The sequence below is a fragment of the Rhinatrema bivittatum genome, chromosome 3 (genome assembly GCF_901001135.1).
Source record: "Rhinatrema bivittatum chromosome 3, aRhiBiv1.1, whole genome shotgun sequence".
Classification (NCBI taxonomy): Eukaryota; Metazoa; Chordata; class Amphibia; order Gymnophiona; family Rhinatrematidae; genus Rhinatrema; species Rhinatrema bivittatum.
Genome location: NC_042617.1, coordinates 200,947,254 through 200,968,480, shown reverse-complemented (window position 1 = coordinate 200,968,480; position 21,227 = coordinate 200,947,254). Strand labels below are relative to the sequence as shown.

Genomic DNA, 21,227 nt, shown 5'->3' with positions numbered 1-21,227 from the left:
GGTTCAGCAACGCTCTTGGATATTGTGTAAACAACCTATGAGACAGATTGGTGAAACAGAACCTGAGGAGGAGGGACCTCTTCCCTGTTGAGGGCTCAATAAGGCACCTAAGAAAATCTCTCAGTTGCAAGCCCATTCAGTTTTGTGCTCCTATTTTGTATAAGTCTACAGTTGTGACTGCTGTAACAGGCGACAGGCAACAGGCAGAATGTACAGCAGTGAAGAGACAGTCCCTGAATTGCTCTTTCCTGGGCACAGAATCTATAAAGGCATTCCTGGTATGAAGGGATCAGAAGCCATTCCCCAAAACTTTAACCTAGGTGTCTCAATGTGCTTGACAAACCCAAGGAAAAGTTGTGCAACACTGAAAAGATGCCACCATCAATCTCTAGGAGTAAGATGTGCCAACAAGTCTGGCTGATGGTGCAGGCCAAAAGCCACAAGCTGAGACCAAACAGAGAGAACCTCTTGTGCTCGGGCCTGATCCACATGACCCTAGGACCTTGTGGATACTTTTTGCAGTTCCCAGACTTGCAAAAAGCAAATCAGTACTTTTTCCACAGCTGTTAACCTCTTAGGGTGGGAGAGGATATCTTTAGGGAATGGTTCTTATACCAAATGAATTTGTAACTTACTTTGGATCTTCATCCCATATAAAGTATAAAAACACAAAGTCACTCCTATTGTTTCTTGTTGAATCTTTTTCTCTGCATATTTTAAAAACAAGAATCATGGACTCGTCACCCTACACAAAATTCAGGAGGTCTGGCTTTCAGGACATCTACAAAACGGCTATGAGCCTTACCTGCAGTGTATGTATGTATATATATATATATATATATATAAAACACAGTAACATAACTTAGTATAGACTGCAGGAAAAGATCAAATGGTGCATCCAGTCTGCCCAGCAAGCTTTTTATGGTAATAAGTGCCGCTCCATGCAAGTTACCCCAATGTTTCTGTTAAGGGTAGTAACTGCCAGTCCATGCAGGTAATCCCCAAATCTTATAAATTATTTAACATACCAACATTTTTACTGGGTGAGGAGCTTTTAACAAAATTCAGACAGTGCTGCTTGACGTGCTTCGGTTTTTGGACTTGGCCATAGCAGTCCTGTGCTTTTCCCCTTACCTTATTTTGCAAGCCGTACCTGTTTGCACTCTCAAGGACTAGCCATTCAGAGGTGTGAAGTTCTTTAAAATTTCAGTGCAAACCTATTATTTGTACGTATAAAGTAAACCTAAAACTTGCTAACATTTCAGCAAGCGATTGTCATATTCCCTCACTTGCTGCATAATAAAGATGGCATTGTGGATCAACGTGTGGCGTAACATCTACCTGTTGTCAACATGAATTTAATGTAATCAAACTAAACGTTGCCAGTCCCCATTTTACCCCTTCTACTTTCTTCACCTTTGCAAGAGTTAAAGAAAATGGCTGGGTGAGTAACTACACAGTTATGCTTAAAATCTCTGTTCCCAGCACTGGTAGGAAGAGAGAAGCACAGGCCTCCTGCTAACTATAATCAACTGTAGGCAAAGTAAGAGTTTAGGACAGAGACTTCCTGCCTTTGAAGTCTGCAGACATGTTACACAAGGCTGGGATCATGGGAAAGATCTGTAAGACATGCTGAGAAAGAACTTGGTTAGGCTTTGACCCATGTTTTTGGACAAATGGCTTACAAAAAAACAAAAGCAGCCCGGCATTTAAAGCTGCCACGTGTTCTCTCTCTCTCTCTCTTCAGCGAACCCGGTGCATGAAATACAATAAGTAACCCAGGCCTGAAAGGGACACAGAAAGGGATGAAATTCATCTTTTTGCTAGGGGGGGAATGGAAGAGGGCATGCAAAACATTTTTCCCATAACCCTGTGCCGCCACCCATGTTTACCACCACGGTGGCTTATCCCCCAGTTTTTCCTCAGTACCGAGTATACTGCTAACTGAATGCCTATGTGAAAATAGCTCTGATTGCGCACCCATCCCTCGGTAGTTGTATTGGCTGAACTATTACATAGTTTCAGAAGGATGGAATACATGGAGTTTCATGACTCTGAAAAGTCACACAATATTAAAGGTTAAATTACAAGTTAATGGTGAATGGCTTGCCCAGCTTCACTTGCACAATGGAGGAAATGTGCAGAATTGCCAATTATGCTTTCCTGCAGGCGCATCGTTTTCCTGTACATGGTTTTAAAAGTAGCAGGGCCTCGTACAGACATACCCAAATTAATACGATAAAATATCTTCCCGCGTTTCTTTTCTCTTAAGCTCCAAATTTAAAAAAAAAAAAAAAGTTATTTTTCTTTGCCTGGTGAGTCCCACGAAGGTCCTGGAACTGTCCTGCTTATTTCTAGTGAATCTACAACATCCTTAAGATCCCCCTCCAGTTTTACCACTTTGCCCAGTAGCATATCATTCCATAATACAGAAAGCTATGGGGTTAAAATAAGGGGAAAAAACCCCCCAAAAAACTACACATCAGAAGTACAGCAGAGGATCCTCAAAAAATACCTTTCAAAACTGAGAAAACAAGATAGTGAAAAAACCGGCTGAAGTACTTAAGACAGGTGTAGAAGATATGTATGCCTGATGTACATATGAACCAAAATGGAGCAAGTAGGGGCAGTGATGCTTTCAGTTCTAAATATTAAAATTTTCCTTTGTCAACTGATTTTAAAATCTCGGTTATGTCCATCACAGACTGGGAGAAGATTCCAGTAGGTGCATCCTTATCAGCATTTTCCTGCCTACAATCATAATAAACGTTGGGCTATTTGCAAGCACATGGACGCACCGATTTTATGACATGCTCGCGCAGTCGAGCGCATGTTATAAAATCTGGGGGCCACGTGCACATGCGCACCGGATTTTATAATCTGCACGCACATGTGCGGGTGGCGCTCACAGAGGAGCCTAATTTTGTAAAGATATGCGCAGCGACGACATCGGGCCTCTCCCAGTTCCCCAACCCCCTGCCTAACCTTCCTTCCCCTTCCCCTCTCCTCCCCACTTTTTTTTTTCTATGTTGTAAGTTGCTTCTGCTCCTCCGGAGCAGAAGCAACTTGCGAGCGCCAGCCGACTGCCGGCGCACGCTTTCCCGGCACAGCAGCAAATGGCCGCTGTACCGGCTGCCTCCAGCCCTGCCCCTCCCGGACCCTCTTTCCCTGGGCCCGGCACTGATTCGCGTACCGGGACTTACGTGCGTGGCCGGGCCCCATTTGAAAACTCGCCCGGTGCGCGTAAGGCCCGGCCACACATGTAAACCTCGGGATTTACGCGCGCCAGGCATTTTAAATCTGCCCATAAGAATGCAAAACCTTTTAGCTCCTTAAAAAACACTTTACCAAAGGGAGTAAGCAGAACAAAATCCTAAACTATTACTAAAATCCTCTTGAATGAATAATCAAGCAGGAACCCATAAGGACAGTAATATAGTAGACTTTCGCTTGTCATTCATGATTAAAAAATGAATTCTCTTGGGAAAATTAAAATATTTTCCTGCCTGCAAAAAACACAATATCATAGCAAAACTGAAAACAGTAGCCAATAAAGACCAACTGGCCCATCTTGTCTGCTCTATCACTTCGGCGAGATCAGCATATAAATTCCCACTACCTCAACCAACACCAGCTCAGCCTTGTGTCTCCCATCTGAGCTCTTCACCCTACTCCCAACAGTGCTCTTCCCAACTATCCCAAGCACACCTGCCTCCTTCATTTTTTTTTCTATCCATTAAACCACAGCAGCCTTTACCACCATGCTCAGTGTCTGTGCAATGCAATTTAAAATTCACTAGGCCATTTCAGGCATCAGCCACTCTCGGTATTTTCTCATGTTTCCTCTACAACTTCCTACCTTCAACTTCTCATCATCACTATAGGCAGAATAGAAATATTTTAAATAAATGATCCCTTGCCCGTTGATTGCCTCTCCTATAGAAAATGTCCCTTTCCCATATTTTATAGAAGCCAGTGAAATATATGAAAGCTATCATGCCCCACCTATCCCTTCTTTCCTCCAGCGAATACACTCTGAGTGTCTTAAGCAGTTCATTACTGGGTCTGTGTCACAAGCCAGGTATCCTTTTTAGGAAGCCTGTTTCTGAACCGCCTTCAGACTCTCAAGATGTCCCCAGGACAGTATGGGCTCCAGAATCAAACACAGTATTCAACGTGGAGCGTTACACATGACCTACATGGAAAGTGTTCTAGCAGTGTGGTTTCGGGCCAGTGCTACACACTACTCTGCAGAAGCCCTGGGTTCAATCCCCAAGTCAGGCAGAAGGCCATAGAGGCAGTCCCAGGTATCACACTGCAACATCTCATGTCTAGATTAAGCCCCATGATTGTAAGGCCCTTGCCATTAATGTTATTTTATTCTATGGTTTGTGGTACTACTTTGTTGTATATCAAGCATGCATTTTAATGGGAGGGTTTGGGGAACAACTGATTTAAAATATTTCAACCTAAAATTATGAAATCCATAACATATCGAGCTTGGTAGTGTGTCCGCCAGTGCTCGCGCATGTTCCCCAGCCCGCCGATGGAAGGCGCAGGCAGCTCCTTGGCTGCCTTGGAGACTCAAACACGCCAGAGGTACGAAGGACAGCGGCCATCGCGGGACAGACAGAGTATAGCAGAGGAGACCCCGGCATGCCGCGAACGGAGCACCCGGGCCTTCATCCTCGCCGCGAACGGAGCGTGTGCCGCGGGACGCGCTCCGTTCGCAGCATGCCGGGGTCTCCACTGCTATTTTCTGCTCAAGGGCGAAAATGGAAGGTCCCCGTGTGCCGTGAACAGCTCGCCGGGCCTTCATCTTTGCTGCAAACGGCGCGGGTCCCGCGGCATGCCGGTGAGAGAGAATGTGTGTCAGGGAGGGGAGGGGAGGGTGAGAGAAAGCAGGAGGGTGTGAGAGAGAGCATGGGGGGGGATGCCGGTGAGAGAATGTGTGTGTGAGAGAGGAGAGGGGGTGTGGGGGAATGCGAAAGACAGCTTGGTTGGTAAGAGGGGGAGTGCACAGGATGCTTGAGTGTGGGTTTCAGAGAGGGAGCCTATATGAGGGAATGTGTGTGTGTGTGCCAGAGAGTGAGGGAGCCTGTATGCGGAAGGGACACACTTACAGTGAATTTCTAGGGAAATTCTGCTCAAAACAAGAGCAGATGTGCCAATAAAAAGGCTCGCCGCCCGGGCGTAGAACAGGTACAGTTGCTAGTATAAAATATAGAGCTCAGTAACTATATCTAGGACAAAGCCAATAATTAAAACCACACACATAAAACCAAGTTTCCTAGGTAAGGTCACAGTACAGTCGTCAGCCGCCCTATTGGCAAAGAACATTACTTAGGTTTAGATTAGAGATAAAGTTGGATAAAAATACGCAAATGAAACTAGAAGCCATAGAGCTCCTTGTATGTGCCCCGTGGTGTCTGCTGGCTAACAGGTTTACCACTGGACATGAAATGTTTGTGGATGCTGAATTTCTTTTGGGGGCGGGTGGACAACAAGGACAGGTCTGAAAAGTAGAGTTTTTGGATGTGTTCATAAGCTCTTTTATGATGCACTGAGAAGAAATGTACTTCAGCATTATAAAAAGGGAGTGCTAGAAGAAGGAATAATAATGGAGTGCCAGGTGGTCTGTAAGTACATAGCCCTACACTGTAGACTTCATTTTCATAGGTAGAAATATTTAGTAAAAGTGCCAGTGTGTGTCAATGAGAATTTTGAGACATATTATTAACAATATTCTTCATGTCTACCTTTTCATCTCTAGGTGGAGTAGCTTCTAATGGCCAAGTTCACACGAAAATGATTTTGCATTTCTTTTCCAGTGTCCTAGGTAAGGATATGTATGCAATAGGAGACATTTCAGGTGCCTTAAGCCATACAGCCTACCAGTCAGAGGACTTGATTGGCAAATCATGAGTATGCAGAGCATAGCACTCGAGTGAGAAACCTGTTTCCATCATGGCACTGTGACTGTAGAAAGTCATGTAAGGACTGGTTATAGCAGAACCCATGAATTTTTGGGATGACATTTATGACTTGTCTGTGTCACTCAGCAAAGCACAAGAGGATGGGGATGTAAACCCAACCAACTGATTTTTCTATGGAATGGAACCCATTTTGTTTTTTCCTCCTTATGGTAATATAGCAATATGACAACCGGTCCCTATATTTTTATTTACTACATTTTTGTGGATGTAGTAGGAGAATGCAATTGAATATGTTTGATATGTGCTGGTTATAGAGTAAACTAACTGTGTTAAAATGGGAGGAGTATCTCAAGGAGTCGTTCGCTGGATGGTAAAATCATGGGGGAAGAAGAAGAGCAAAATTAAAAGGAGATATTAAAAGAGCAACTAAACGTTTTATTAGGTAAGTAAATAAAGGAACAAACAAACAAGCCTCTATGGTTTTCTTAAAAAAAAAAAAAAAAAAAAAAGTAGCTAAAAAGGTAAGGGAGAAAAGGTTAGCCTTCAGAAATTACGAGACCACAGAAAGGGGAAGCAGGCGACATGTCAGTGATAGAAAGAAAAAAGTGGCTCTGTGAGACTCAAGAGGTGAAGGGGAGGAATACGTAGAGGCTGATGAGGAAAAAGTGAAAGTGCTTAACATATATTTCTCTTCGGTGTTCATTGTGGAAGGGCCTGGAGCAGGACCACATAAAATGAACACAAATAAAAGTGGAAGAGAGGTAAACTTCAATTGATTTTCAGAAAAGTGTGTTCGTGAGGAGCTAACTAAACTTAAATTAGATAAGGTGATGGGGCCAGATGGGCCACATCCGAGGGTACTAAAAAGGGACCTTAAGGAAGTCCTGGCCGCTCCGCTGGCTGACCTTTTTAATGCTTCTTTAAGGTGAGGAATAGTTCCTGGAGACGGGTGGATATGGTTCCTATATATAAAAGTAGAAGCAAGGAGGAGGCTAGGAAGTACAGGCCAGTTAGTCTGACTTCTGTGATGAGCAAATTAATTGAATCACTGCCAAAACAGAGAATAATGTAGTTTCTGGAATCCAATGGATTACAAAATCCAAGGCATGGTTTTACCAGAGGTAGATCTTGTCATACGAATCTGATCAATTTCTGTGATTGGGTAACCAGATAGTTGGATCAAGGGAGAGCGCTAGATGTAGTGTGCTTGGATTTCAGCAAGGCCTTTCACATAGCTATGCACAGGAGATTTATAAATAAAGTGAGCAGCCTTGGTATAGGACCAAGGGTAACCGAGTGGGTAAGAAACTGGCCGAGTGGGAGGTGACAAAGGATAGTGGTAAATGGAGTTTTCTCTGAAGAGGGGGAAAGTAACCAGTAATGAGCCTCAGGAATCATTCCTTGGTCCAATTCTTTTCAACATTTTTGTGAGTGATGTAATGGAAGGATTGTTGGGAAAGTTTCGTCTTTTTGCCAAGCATACCAAAATCTGCAACAAGGTAGAGAGCCAGGAGAGAATGGAAAATATGAAGAGGGATATAGCAAAACTTGATGTATGGTTTAGAGTCTGGCAACTAGGATTTAATGTTAAAAAATGCAGAGTAATACATTTAGGGGCAGATTTTAAACGTTACGTGCACAAACATACACCCAATTTTATAACATGCGTGCGCTGCCGTGCGCATGTTATAAAATCCAGGGTCGGCACGTGCAAGGGGATGCACACTTGTGCACCGAGCCCAAGGGGAGCCCCGATGGCTTTCCCCGTTCCCTCCAAGGCCGCTCCGAAATCAGAGCAGCCTTGGAGGGAACTTTTTTTTTTTTTCGATCCCCCCCACCTTTCCCTCCCTTCCCCTATCTAACCCACCCCCCAGCCCTAACTAAATCCGCCACCCTACCTTTTTTTTTCAGGAGTTATGCTTAACTTATGTGCGCCGGCCAGTGGCCGGCACGCCATGCCCCGGCATAGGCCACTGTGCCGGAGCACCCGGGACCATCCCCGGACCGCCTCCACGCCCCCGGCCCCGCTCTGACCTGCCGCCATGCCCCCAGCCCCGCCCTGACCTGCCGCCATGCCCCCAGCCCCGCCCATTTTGGAAAGCCCCGGGACATGCGTGCGACCCAGGGCTTGTGCGCGCCGCCAAGCCTATGCAAAATAGGCTCAGCGCGCGCAGGGGTAGGTTTTCAGGGGTTACGCGTGTATCTTACGCGCGTAACCCTTTGAAAATCTACCCCTTGGGAAGGAAAAACCCAAAAGACGGGTAGGGCACTGGGGATGAAATTCTTCTAAGCACAAAAGAAGAATGGGCTCTTAAGGCGATCAAACAGGTGGATAAAGTGATGGCAAAAGTCAGAAAGATGCTTGGTTGCATAAGGAGAGGAATAGTCGGCAGAAAAAGAGAGGCAATATTGCCCCTGTATAGGTCTCTAGTGAGACCTAATTTGGAACACTGATTACTATTCTGGACCTCATACCTTCAAAAGGATATAAACAAGATGGAGTCAGTCCAGAGGGTGGCTGCTAAAATTGTCAGTGGTCTTCATCATAAAGTATATGAAAGTAAAAAAGTACCCTAGTGCCTTGCCATTTCTGAGGGTCACTCACATAGAGGACCTGGACTGACACTGTTTGTTTACACTTGGATTTGGAGATTAAATTAGAAGATCCTTGTGATTACCTCTGAAGATTTTTGTTACAATAACATTTATTTTGGAACACCCCACATGAGGGTCCTGGGAGTCCTTGAGTACCAAGACTGTGTGGAAACAAGGGGTACTCATTGTTAGATTACCAAGACCAACAGGCAGATACAGTAAAGTCCGCGGGAGAGCAGGCGAGCGCCCGCTCTCCCGGCACGCACACAGGCCAGTGTCCTGTGCGCGCAATTCAGTAAACTAAAATATTTAAATTTGGGCCGGCGGTAAAAAGAGGAGCTAGGGACACTAGCACATCCCTAGTGGCTCTTTTCGGACAGGAGCGACGGCTGTCAGCGGGTTTGACAGCCGACGCTCAATTTTGCCGGCATCTATTCTCGAGCCCGCTGACAGCCATGGGTTCAGAAACCGGATGCTGGCAAAATTGAGTGTCCGGTTTACAACCTGCGAGCCGATTTCAATTTTTTTTTTTTTTTAAACTTTCGGGACCTCCGACTTAATATCGCCATGATATTAAGTCGGAGGGTGCACAGAAAAGCAGGTTTTACTGCTTTTCTGTACACTTTCCCGGTGCCCGGAGGAATTAACGCCTACCTTTGGGTAGGCGCTAATTTCTGAAAGTAAAATGTGCGGCTTGGCTGCACATTTTGCTTTCTAAATCGCATGGGAATACCTAATAGGGCCATCAACATGCATTTGCATGTTGCGGGCGCTATTAGGTTCGGGGGGGGTGGGGGGGGGGGGTTGGATGCGCGTTTTTGACGCGTCCAATCGCGGGTTAACAGTGTGCTCCGCCGGAGCGCACTGTACTGTATCGGCCTGCTAGAGAGAGAGAGAGCAAGCAAGAAAGAAACTATCTCCCCCCCCCCCGCATGCCTTGGGCCCTGGAGGTTAAGCCTCCTCTCAATCGAAAAAAAAAATCCATTCCCTGGGGCTGAAAAGACTGGTGCAAGAGAACGGAGACTTAGCCTCAGGACCAAGTGTGTCCTGTTCACCAGTTCAGCCCTAACCACCATATTAAGGGCTACATCTTCCTAATTTGGAAACTTAACTCAAGCACAGTCATCGTGAAAATCCTGAACACTCAGCTGTCTGTGGGATTAGCAGGACAAGTCTGAGAAGCCCTAGGCTAGAAGAAGCAATGTGCCCGGGGGGGGTGGACTAGCTTATCAGGGGAACCTGGTGTCTCCTGGTGAGCCAATCAGCTGGGTGGCGAGGCGCTCGTTAGTGCGTTGTGGTAGCGGCAGCTTTGTGTCCCACCCTAGTCTCCTTCCCTTCACCTCCGGTCCATGAGCCCCGGACCTTTGAAGCACTGCTACCCCCCTGTTCAAATCAGCGAGACAAGGCGCAGACCTCGGCGAAACACCCCCCCCCACAGCAGCGTCCAGAAGCTGAATTGCTGGCCTGGGGGCAGGCCCAACGCTTGGGTGGGGAAGAAGGAGAACCAATTCCTCGCCCCCTCCTCCTCCAGCCTTTCCTTCTCTTCTCCTGCCCCCACCCCCTCCTCGAGGCAGAGACCCCCGCCACATTCTGACCCGCACGATGGCAAATATCGAAGCCTTTCCGTGAGAGGTTGGATGGGAAGTAAATAATCTTGAGACCCAGCAGTGAGCATCTAAAACGTAACATCTTGTTTACTCTTGCACATGAACTGAGACCTGTGCCACTCGTAACTCCTATGTTACTGAGAGGGAAAAAAAAAAAAAAGGCAGAGCTGTTTCGAAACCACAGCTTTAGGCGTTGTATGGAACTAATCTTGGGTCTTAGCCCGGGATAATCTGTTTGACAGAGGACTGGTCCCCCTTACTTTGAGTGAGAATTCACCCGGGGATCCACCACACCACACCCATCGATCATAGTGGAAACTGGGATAACATCCTAATAGAAAGGCGGCTAAGCTTATGCTTACTGTGAATGATTTTATATTCCACCACCACCACCACAATTGTATCTTTTTTAAATCCCTTCCTAGGCTCTATGCAAACATCTTCTCTTCTTTTAACGAACATATATTTTTGCATTGGTGATATGAAAACACAGTCTTGAGGTTTCTACGTCACCGCACGATTGCAACAAGCCCACCGACACGCCTCATGAATGAGTCAAGCGTGAACAAAGCCCTGGAACTGAGAACAGGCTGGAGTCCGCTGGAAGGTCCCCCTGTGGCAAGGGCGCACGGCTTGAAAAACGTGGCAGCCCAAGTTGCGCAGTGGCGGCACTGCCCCCTTCCCCCTGGGCTCCCCACCCCAGGCACAGCGCTGCTTTTCTGCAGCCCAAGCCGGGCCTGTCCCACCACCGGGCCTTCCTGGCTGGGACAGACCCCCACCCCCACCACACACACACACACAGCATCAAGCCCGCCTCTCAGACCAAGAGAGCTTCAGGCAGCCGGTCTTTACCAAAGGCGCATTTCTCAGCTAATGACCATGTGGGGTTCATCTCATTCCTTTCTAAAACTCTCTCAGACAACAGGGCACACAACGACGACGACCGAGTCAATTGATGGTGCACCGGACAGTCTGCTGCTGTTCCGTGGCTCCAGAATAAATCAAGCATATGCTATAATAAGCTTTTAAGTTTTATATCCCCCCCCACGGTTCTAAAGCTTTCCACGGCCATTTAGCTATGTAGTGGTGAGAAAGTTAATGATGCTGAGATGGGGTAGTGGTGGAGGTAAAAGGCTAGTACATCACAGGGTCAATGTGCTAGCTCTCTGGCAATGCCCACGTCACAAAGTCCTAGAGGTTAACTGTTCCCCTACCTCTATGACACAAGCAACCCACAAAGAACGCCACCCCCAACATAACAAGACTGCCCAGTGCTTCTGGAAACCTAACAAACTCGCTGTTGATCCTCCTAGACCTCCACAGGGAAAAGAGGTGCTTCCCTCTTGCACTGGCTCCACGCCATCTCATACTTTGGCACCATATTGACAGCACTGCTTGGGGGGGGGGGGGGGGGGGGGGGGGGGGGGGGGGGTGGGGGTGGGGGGGGGGGGGGTTGTGCTGCCTTGGTACAGATGGTCCAGTTCTGGATTGTAAATTTCAGGGAGATGTGCAGAGCAGAGTTGGGAAGAGAAGCAATAGTTACAGTACACACACACCCCTCCTACACCCCAAAAAGGGCAAAAAAAAAAAATCAAAGCAAACGCATTTGATAGAAGCTCCAGGGATATAGAGTTAGTATAAGGAAAGCCACTGCCACCCATCCTCATTTTTGTTATTACACCTAGCAGTTAAAAACTATTTTAAAAATATTATATGGAAAAAGTAGCAACCTCTCCAAATCCCATCACCAAAATGAATGGGATTTTTCCCCTCCTTGTCATTAGTATTGCCACTTCACCCCAGATCAACCAAACAGGCTGATGCAGTCCTGGAGTCACACCCCTCCTCCAACTACCCAACTGCGTGCATGGAGTCGTAGTTCTGATTTTCTTAGGGAAATTAATGAGAAAATCAGAATTTCAATTCCTCCATGCATGCAATGCGGCAAAATCATGATTGGCTCAGACTGTTGGACTGACTTGGGAAAAGTGACAATCCTATCTTTCAACGACCCATCCCCTCATTATCTTCCTGCCCCTTGCCTGTAGCTGTCCATTTCTCTCTTTCTCCTCTTGTGCTCTGTGTCACTCCCTCTCACCCCTAACTCTCTACCCAGTGTCTTAGATTGTAAGTTCTTTTGGATACAGACTCTCTCCCCTCACTCTTTCTCCTATGTTCTGCCCACATAGCCCATCAACTCTCTCCTTCTCCCCTAGTATTCTCTCCCTTTCCTGCCCACCATCTACTTACTCCCCCCATTCCCCAAACTGGCCAATCTTTAATATTTCCTAATCCAGAGTCCTATAAATAGAGGTTCCCAGGTAAGCAGCGTGCTCCCCTTCTTTTACATAAGAACATGCCATACTGGGTCAGACCAAGGGTCCATCAAGCCCAGCATCCTGTTTCCAAAAGTGGCCAATCCAGGCCATAAGAACCTGGCAAGTACCCAAAAACTAAGTCTATTCCATGTTACCATTGCTAGTAATAGCAGTGGCTATTTTCTAAGTCAACATAATTAATAGCAGGTAATGGACTACTCCTCCAAGAACTTATCCAATCCTTTTTTAAACACAGCTATACTAACTGCACTAACCACATCTTCTGGCAACAAATTCCAGAGTTTAATTGTGCGTTGAGTAAAAAAGAACTTTCTCCGATTAGCTTTAAATGTGCCACATGCTAACTTCATGGAGTGCCCCCTAGTCTTTCTATTATCTGAAAAAGTAAATAACCGATTCACATCCACCGGTTCTAGACCTCTCATGATTTTAAACACCTCTAACATATCCCCCCTCAGCCATCTCTTCTCCAAGCTGAAAAGTCCTAACCTCTTTAGTCTTTCCTCATAGGGGAGCTGTTCCATTCCCTTTATCAGTTTGGTTGCCCTTCTCCATCGCAACTATATCTTTTTTGAGATGCGGCGACCAGAACTGTACACAGTATTCAAGGTGTGGTCTCACCATGGAGCGATACAGAGGCATTATGACATTTTCCGTTTTATTCACCATTCCCTTTCTAATAATTCCCAACATTCTGTTTGCTTTTTTGACTGCCGCAGCACACTGAACCGACGATTTCAATGTGTTATCCACTAGGACGCCTAGATCTCTTACTTGGGTTGTAGCACCTAATATGGAACCCAACATTGTGTAATTATAGCATGGGTTATTTTTCCCTATATGCATCATCTTGCACTTATCCACATTAAATGTCATCTGCCATTTGGATGGCCAATTTTCCAGTCTCACAAGGTCTTCCTGCAATTTATCACAATCTGCTTGTGATTTAACTACTCTGAACAATTTTGTGTCATCTGCAAATTTGATTATCTCACGCGTCGTATTTCTTTCTAGATCATTTATAAATATATTGAAAAATAAGGGTCCAAATATAGATCCCTGAGGCACTCCACTGTCCACTCCCTTCCACTGAGAAAATTGTCCATTTAATCCTACTGTTTCCTGTCTTTTAGCCAGTTTGCAATCTACAAAAGGACATTGCCCTCTATCCCATGACTTTTTACTTTTCCTAGAAGCCTCTCATGAGGAACTTTGTCAAACGCCTCCTGAAAATCCAAGTATACTACATCTACCGGCTTGGTCTCCTCCAGCAGGGGCTGGCAGAGCTCACAGGTGAGATCCCCTTCTCAGCAGCTAGCAGATTTCAAGTACCCAGCCCAGGGAGGATCATCGAGATCAGAAAGGGTGGGGACGGGAGGATTGCAAGCCCTCAGCATCTGCTGGTGCCAGTTTCCTACAGCTGGAGCTGCTGTGTGCATACCTAGGATCTTTAGAGCTGTGGTCACCCTAAGATTTTTGTGTGGATTAGCAGGCTGGGAGGGGTTGCATCATCTTTCCCTCTTCTGCTTCTCTCCATCCCTACCCCCTCCCAAAACACACACACACACACATATATGCATTTTCTCCCTATCTTACTCCCTCCACACACACAACCCCAGGGATGACCTCCTCCCCCCAAGCCTGACCCTAGCATTCTTCTCCTGTCTAGGCAATGGGCACACACAGCTCTTGCACTGAATCTTGTTCAGCAGATAACAACCCTTTACTTCCCCTTCCAGCCTCTTTCCCTCTCTCCTCCAACACAACCTGCAGGTAAGATTAAAGCTTGAACAGTCAGAGCAGAGAGGAGCCACTCTACTCTGCAATCCAGCAAGGCTCCCCTCCTCTCATACAAAGGAACAGAAGAGGGGAGTGAGGTTGGCATGAACAAAGCAAAACAAAGAAGGGTTACTCTGCTCTCTAATCCATTCCCCTCCTCCCCCCCCAAACCAACACCTTCCAGGCAGCCGGCAAGGAAGAGGAGGAGAAGGGGCCAGCACACGGAGAATTTAATGCAATCTGAGTTTTTCATGTAGGATGGGAAACCAGCATCAGCAGAGGATGAGAGTTTGCAAACTCCCCCATCCCACCAGATTTATAACTCAGAGTAGAGTTTTCTCCTGCCTTACACTGGCCTCCTTCTCCCCCCCCCCCATTTCTGATTGGTGTGCACAGGCAGACATTATTTTTTGGTTAGTGGTGCACTATGGACCCTGAGCCCATGGTTTCAAAAATTCACTTAGTGCCACCTTGGAAATGGAAAGCCTAACTGCTAATTGTTGCTGGCTGATCAGTAGAGCCGCTCCTAAAGGGGAAAGGAGTGATGATGCTCAGGAATGACAATATTCATCTAACTGTTCATTCACTCGTTAGTGATTAGAATTCTGTCATTGTCATCTTACGCCAGTTGCCACCCATCCATCTTCCCTTGAAGGCCGAGAGCTCTGGGGTCGCATACCAGCTGCACCCAGCCCCTAGAAGCTGCAAGCAGGGCATCCAACAAAAAAGAAAAAAAAAACAAACAACCCAAAAACCAATCCACCAGCCAGTGTCAAACAGGTATTTCTCCCCATTCCTTTTATTAGTAAGGAAACTCTCCCTTGAAATATTTTAAATACAAATATCTGGAATGTGTTTATTTGAATATATTTTGAAACATGCTTAGATGGAGATACGGAAAATGATCTGCCTCCGGTTTTCCAAGATTTGAATCCACTAAATTGAAGGAGCTCACACAGCTATGTGTCACAGAAAAAAAAAAAATCACACACTTGATAAGGCCATTTAATCCAGATCAATGTATTTGCGGTTTTGCTCTCTCTCTCTCATCCAGCACAGCAATTTGCACGTCCCTAACTTGCAGTAGTTCGGCATTTTCCTTTTCTTAGCTAAGTTATACTTGGAAACAGAGAGGAAATTAAAGCAATTAAAATAGTGCTTGGATGCCTCACAAGTGCACTTTTTGCAAAACAAAATCTTTATTTCCTCTCTAATGTCATTCTCTCTCTCTTCCTTCAACCTTTTAATGCACAGCGGCGGCTCTACTGCAAACTGATACTCCAGGTGGAGACCCGCAGCTTCCCCATCCATTCCGCCTCCCGTACAAATCGGCAAAATGCGATCAATCAGAGAACGGGGCGCTCGGCCGGTAAAGGCTGCAATTGTGAGAGACAGAGAAAGAAACTTTGGACAGAGCCACAAAAAAAAAAAAAAAAAAAGTATTTCTTAGCAGTCCTTTTTCAACCAATGCGATTAAACGAAACCCACCAGAAAAAAAAAATGAAAACTCAACCAAACGTAATAAAAAAAAAAAAACGTAAATGGACAAATCGGCACCTACTTGTATTCAGGAAACAGTCGGTGAACCTTCGAAAGCAGCTTGCCGAAGAAGCTCCATCTTCCATGTCTGCCCCCCGGCGCAGAGGAGGGAGGCAGGGGCCGGCGGGGGGGGGGCCGGCGGGGGGGGGCTGGAGGGGGGCAGCCGGAGCGGCGGGGAGGAGGCTGCCGAGCTCCTCTTCCTCCGCCGCCGCTGCTGCTTCCTCTTACCGCTGCTGCTGCTGCAACCTCCGCCGCCGCCTCCTCCTCCCCCGGCAGCCCGCAGGACGTGGTAGGACCAGAGCCGGAGGGAGGGAGAGGGGGGGGGGGCAGAGAGCCGGGGCCCCGCCGCCGCCGCCGCCGCCACCGGGAAAGCGCGGCAGATCCCGCCGCCAAGCCCGGGGCGGGGGGGGGGAGGCAGGAGTGGGCGGCAGGAAAGAAGCAGCAGCCGCCGCGCGGGAGGGAGGGATGGGGGGGGGGAGCCGACCGCCGCGGTCGCACCTGGCCGCCTCCCTGGCAGAGCCGGGGGGGGGGGGGGGGGGAGCCGCTGAGGCCGGGAGCCGCCGCCTCCTCTGCCCGGTGTCAGGCTCACGCTGCTGCTGCCGCTGCTGCCGGCGCCGGGCGAGTGCTGCGGGCTCCTTGCAGACCTGCGATCTTTGCCTGCAGCCGTCAGGGGGGGTCTGGGGCTGTGCTGGAGAACACTTTCTCAGGGTTGGGCATCCTCCTCCTCCTTTGGAGGGAGTTTTGGGGCAGGACGTATTGCACAGGCAGAAGAAAGGGGGCGGGGCGAGAGGAGGGGGAGGGGCAACCACCGAGACACCAGAGGCCTGTGGGTGTGAAGATGTGGAGAGAGAGCTTTGGCGGAGGAGGAGGAGGAGGATCGCTTTTCTTTCTCTCAGCCTCTCCGCTCCTTTCTCTCCCTGCCTTATAAATGGGTTTGGCAGAAGGTTTCACTTTGCATTTCTTTTCACATTATTAGCTTGCTTTAATCCTTTTAGATCGTGAAGGGGTTTCTGTGTGTGTGTTTGTTTGTTTGTTTTCTCGTTCCGTATGAAACAAAGACGAGCCGAGTCAGAAAAACGCCCACTGGTGGAGCAATTATTCATTTCTGAAGTTACCTAGATTGCAGCGAAGGAGTCCGATCCTAGAGGTGAATTGGGGGTGGGGAAGAGATGTTTTTCTTTTTGAATAAGAAGGAATAATACAAATCGACCGCCCCCACCAGAGGCTTTTTTTTTTTTTTTTTTGTTCATTAGCTTAGTTAAAACAGTTCACTTCTAAGGTGCGGACATAATTTAAATACTGATAGCATTCAAGAACAGGAAAGACAGGAGGTCGTTATCAGACTACCAATGTCTTTTAATGATCATTATTGCAGTAAATAATTCATGAACGCTGGTATTATTGCAGGGTTTTTTATTATTATTATTATTATTTATTTATTTTTTTTACATAACCAAACTTATTTACATTTTAACTTGTGCCGGGTTATTTTCCAAGTGCGACCAAAAACTAAACCCCACCTTTTCTGGAAAAAAATCAGAACGTGCCAAATACAATATAGAAAGGAAATAGGAAGAGTGTGCAATTGATAAAATATATATATATATATATATATTTAATGCCTGCTACGAAAAATACCGCTCCGAGACCGGTAGCATGCATTCACAAATAGGGTGACACCTCTTGAAAGGCGAAAGGTTCCGACGTCATCGCTAGATACGCTGCTGTTTCAGTTTCCAAACGAAAGATTAAGCAGCGCTTTGGTTACAGATTTTTTTTTTCGTTGAGAGCACGTATTAGTACTTGCAGTAGTCTCGTTGGCATATTAGAAAGGAAAGAAGCCCCGGTAGACAGTTCGGATTTTAATACCAACATAGGGGGTTGCCATACCGGGTCAGACCGAGGATCCAGCATCCTGTTTCCAGCCGTGACCAATCCAGGCTACAAGTACCAAGACATTACACAGATCCCATGCTAGCAATGCCAGTAACAGCAGTTGGCTGGGCTATGGGTTTTACTACTTTATTGTAATTATTTTTGCACTGGTTTGCAATACAAAATTCACACCTTTAATTGCAGTAACACTTTCTCCCTTCGCCCGTTCAGACTTCAAGGTACAGTCGTGTTTTCTATGTAATAAAATGTTTTAATAAATAATACATTATGCTTATTATTAAGGGTGCCCCCCTTGGTGCTCTGATGAGCGGGGGAGGGGGGGCATTTTAGTTAGATCGGCAATCGTGTGAGCGGTTAAGAGGAAGGAACTTTCAGGGACTATATTTATTTATCGATACTAAACAAAAAAAATGGGAGGGGGGGAGGAGATCTTAATCATTTTGTTTTAGCCGGCGCTTGAAAGAACTCAAGAGCATGATTTGTTCATCCTGGCGCTTTGAGGGGCAGCTGGACAAACTCTATGTCTTTTCACCATGAGATCCTCCTAGCCTAGCCACTCTCTCCTTTCGCTGGGTCAATTCATTACTCCTCGGCCGTCATTAGGAGGCAATCTGTAGAGACAGGGGCGCGGCAGCCCTCCCCGGAACGTTGCCACCCCGTGCACCTCTCAGCAAGCCCGTCCCTGCAACATCTCTTGCTCCAGTCTTCTTTCAAGCTAAGAATGCATTAAAAACAAACTGCTTTTTGCCTTTCTTTTTATAATGGGGCAGCATTACCTTGGGCTAGATGGGAGTTTGTGTGAACGCCTCTAGGGCGTTGCAAATCCTAGCCAGGGAAAAGGCTGGCGGAGGATGTGTTAGGCAGGAGGCGAGATCGGGCTAGGCGCTTTCTTCTACTACCGTGCAGCATCCGACAAGAAGAAGAGCCTGCGGCAGGTCGGGATGTTTTCTCCCCTGGGAGGAAAGTAATGTAGCTCTCTGCCTTCCTCTGAAGCGCTGCTGCCGATTCCCGCATTGGATCTCTTCCCCCCGCCCCGAGATCTAAGTGCAAGTGAATTGTTTTGTTTTGTTTTTTTAACATCTCAAATCCGAAAAAAAAAATTTAAAACAAAACAACCGAACAAAACACTAAGATCCAGGAGTAGGTGGAAAGTATGGAAGAATAAAAAGAAAGGAAACCAAAACGAGTGCCACCTTTCTCTCCTTAATTCATGCTAACCATTCTTTAAAGATTCACCTACGACCGTGTTCAAGAACTGAGGCGGTGCTGCCTTTTAACTTCCTCTCTTGGCGATGGCTTTTACCTCGAATTTGTGTGAAAGTTTCGTTTCCCACCTTTCTTAAACGTTTGTAGTCTTGGATTCTTGACAGTAGGTTTCCAGTTCGAAATCGCATGGGATCTTAATTCTCTGTGCATCCTTGCTACCTCTTCCTGTGCTTGAGGACCTGTAAATAATTTGGAGAACTACAATCAATCTGTTTTTGGTTTACTGCAGTGTAAGAAAAGAACAAGAAATCGCTGCAGACACGCTGCGCTTTTTAACTGAGCCTTCAAATAACGTTGGTTCCGGAAAAGGCAAGTCAATCCCAAATTGCGAAGGAATTTCTGAAGTATCCAAGTGTTTGATTAAATATCAAAATGTTAGTTAAATATTTTTTTCTACCTAATCGACTCACTTCTTTTGTTGCGAGACAAATCGGTTTTATAAGCTTCTGGCGATTAGTGGGTTTCTGCCTAGCTTGGCTTCTTTTGTAGTATGCGGAGCTGGTTTTGTAGAAAGCTCCTTGCTTGCTAAGGGTTTCACTCTATTGTTGTGGACTTGTGTGTGTGTGTTTATTTTATTGTATTGTATTTTATTGTTCTTGATTTCTATTAGACCACCTTAAACATTTTTCTATCAAGATGTTTGGGTTTTTCTTTATTTTGTTACGTGAAATATAGAAAAGTCTAAAAAAAAATGGCTAAGATTTTTTTTTTTAAGTCCCAGTGCTGGTACACGTGCACTCAATTCTAGACATTTTCGTTACCTGTGATTTACATCTTCTTCTGAGTTTGCCTTCCTTCCAGTGGAACCTACCTGTGGTGCCTCTCCGGGACCAGGAGGAGGCTCGGGAGAGGCACGGGCAGAAAGGTTAATATAATCCCATCAACAGGAACAACTGCACGGATCGGTAACAGACTGCTGCTGATCTGCTATTGGGTTGCACAAGATCTATGAGCCCGAATCTGACTACAATTAGTTTTAAAAAAAAATACAGAACCAGGTATACAGTAACGAATTGTAAAGTGCCGTACAAACCGTTTGCCAAATTGCAGATGAAGATGTTTCTATTTCTAACATTTTGTAATTTACACGATTTGTATTTCTCTTTTCAAACGAGAGGCATTTGTTGTAATGTTATTCCGGTGGCCTCTCCCGCGCAGTTCTCCTGCAGCCGGTTCGGTTAATGCAGAGTAGTGGCCAGCCGGGGTCTTGTGGCGCCTTGAATCTGCCGTGCCTGGAAAAGAAATAACACATTTTAAAAAGCTTTCAACTGAGATTCTATATATGTACTGTTTTCACGTCCCGGTTTACATCTATAAATAGGTAACAAAATGAATGCCTGATGTCAATTTATTTGAGCCCCTCCAGCAGCAATAACAGGTTTTTGTCAGGGAGATGGAAGTACTGCCGTTATACCGCTGATCGGGAGGTTGCCCCGCCTATGAAGCAACCCTGATCACCGCAATTTTCAAAAGCCTGCCCACAGGCGCAAAGTGGGTGCGCAGTTTCCGTGTGCTTATATACAGAATGCTAAGGTAATTTCCCTTGGAAAAGCAGCTAAGATCACAGCGGTGCTTGGTGTGGGGGTGACAGGAGAAAAAGTAAAACAAGGCAGGAACTTTCGAAAATGCCGCCTAGGCGCGCAATTTTTCTTTCCCGACTTAAACCGCTGGCAGGGGAGGGCCACAGCGGAAAGCAGATGCCCCGGAAAATCTCGCGCATGCCCGAGGAGGTCAAGCAACACTAACAGTGCAACGTTCTAAGCACGTTCGTGGTTTGACTGGGGCTCCATTTCTTCCAAAATTGTCCTCGCCACGTGTTAAGGGGCTTACAGCCATCGGAGCTCGTTCTCCTCTAGTAGTTAACTATAACTACACCTGATGGGGAAACCTCTGGAGGAACCTGAAGTTTTCATGCAGCCCCTCCACGGTCCAGGATTCTGCCAGGGAGTAAAATGACTTCCTTTTTTGTTGTAAAGTTACATTTAAAATATAAAGATAGCACAATTTCTCTGACTGCACAGGATAGTTAATCTGCAAAATTTGAGACAAAAAAGAAACAGGGAGGGTGTGGGGGAAGGAGAAGCCATTCTCTGCCTTCTGACCTTGATATTTAGAAACGCCTTCCAGGAGACAATAACAGCAAAAACAAAGAAAGACTAAAAAAAAAAAAAAAGGAAAAAAAAACCCCCACACTTTAATGTGAACCATTCTCTATAGTCTTTATTAGGTGAATTTTATAGCTGCATGGTTTAGAGGACATGAGTTAAGTG

The 21,227-nt window shown here is 46.3% G+C and overlaps 1 protein-coding gene across 2 annotated transcripts in view; it reads right to left on the bottom strand.

The window, feature by feature from the left end:
- Positions 1-16,504, bottom strand: part of PDE10A (phosphodiesterase 10A) — a 748,737-nt gene extending 732,233 nt beyond the window's left edge. For both annotated transcript variants that reach the window (XM_029594115.1, XM_029594117.1), the window contains exon 1: positions 15,818-16,504. In XM_029594115.1, coding sequence (XP_029449975.1) covers positions 15,818-15,881 — 64 coding nt within the window. In that variant the 5' untranslated portion in view covers positions 15,882-16,504. The remainder of the gene's footprint in view (positions 1-15,817) is intronic.
- Between the last annotated feature and the right edge of the window lie 4,723 nt (positions 16,505-21,227).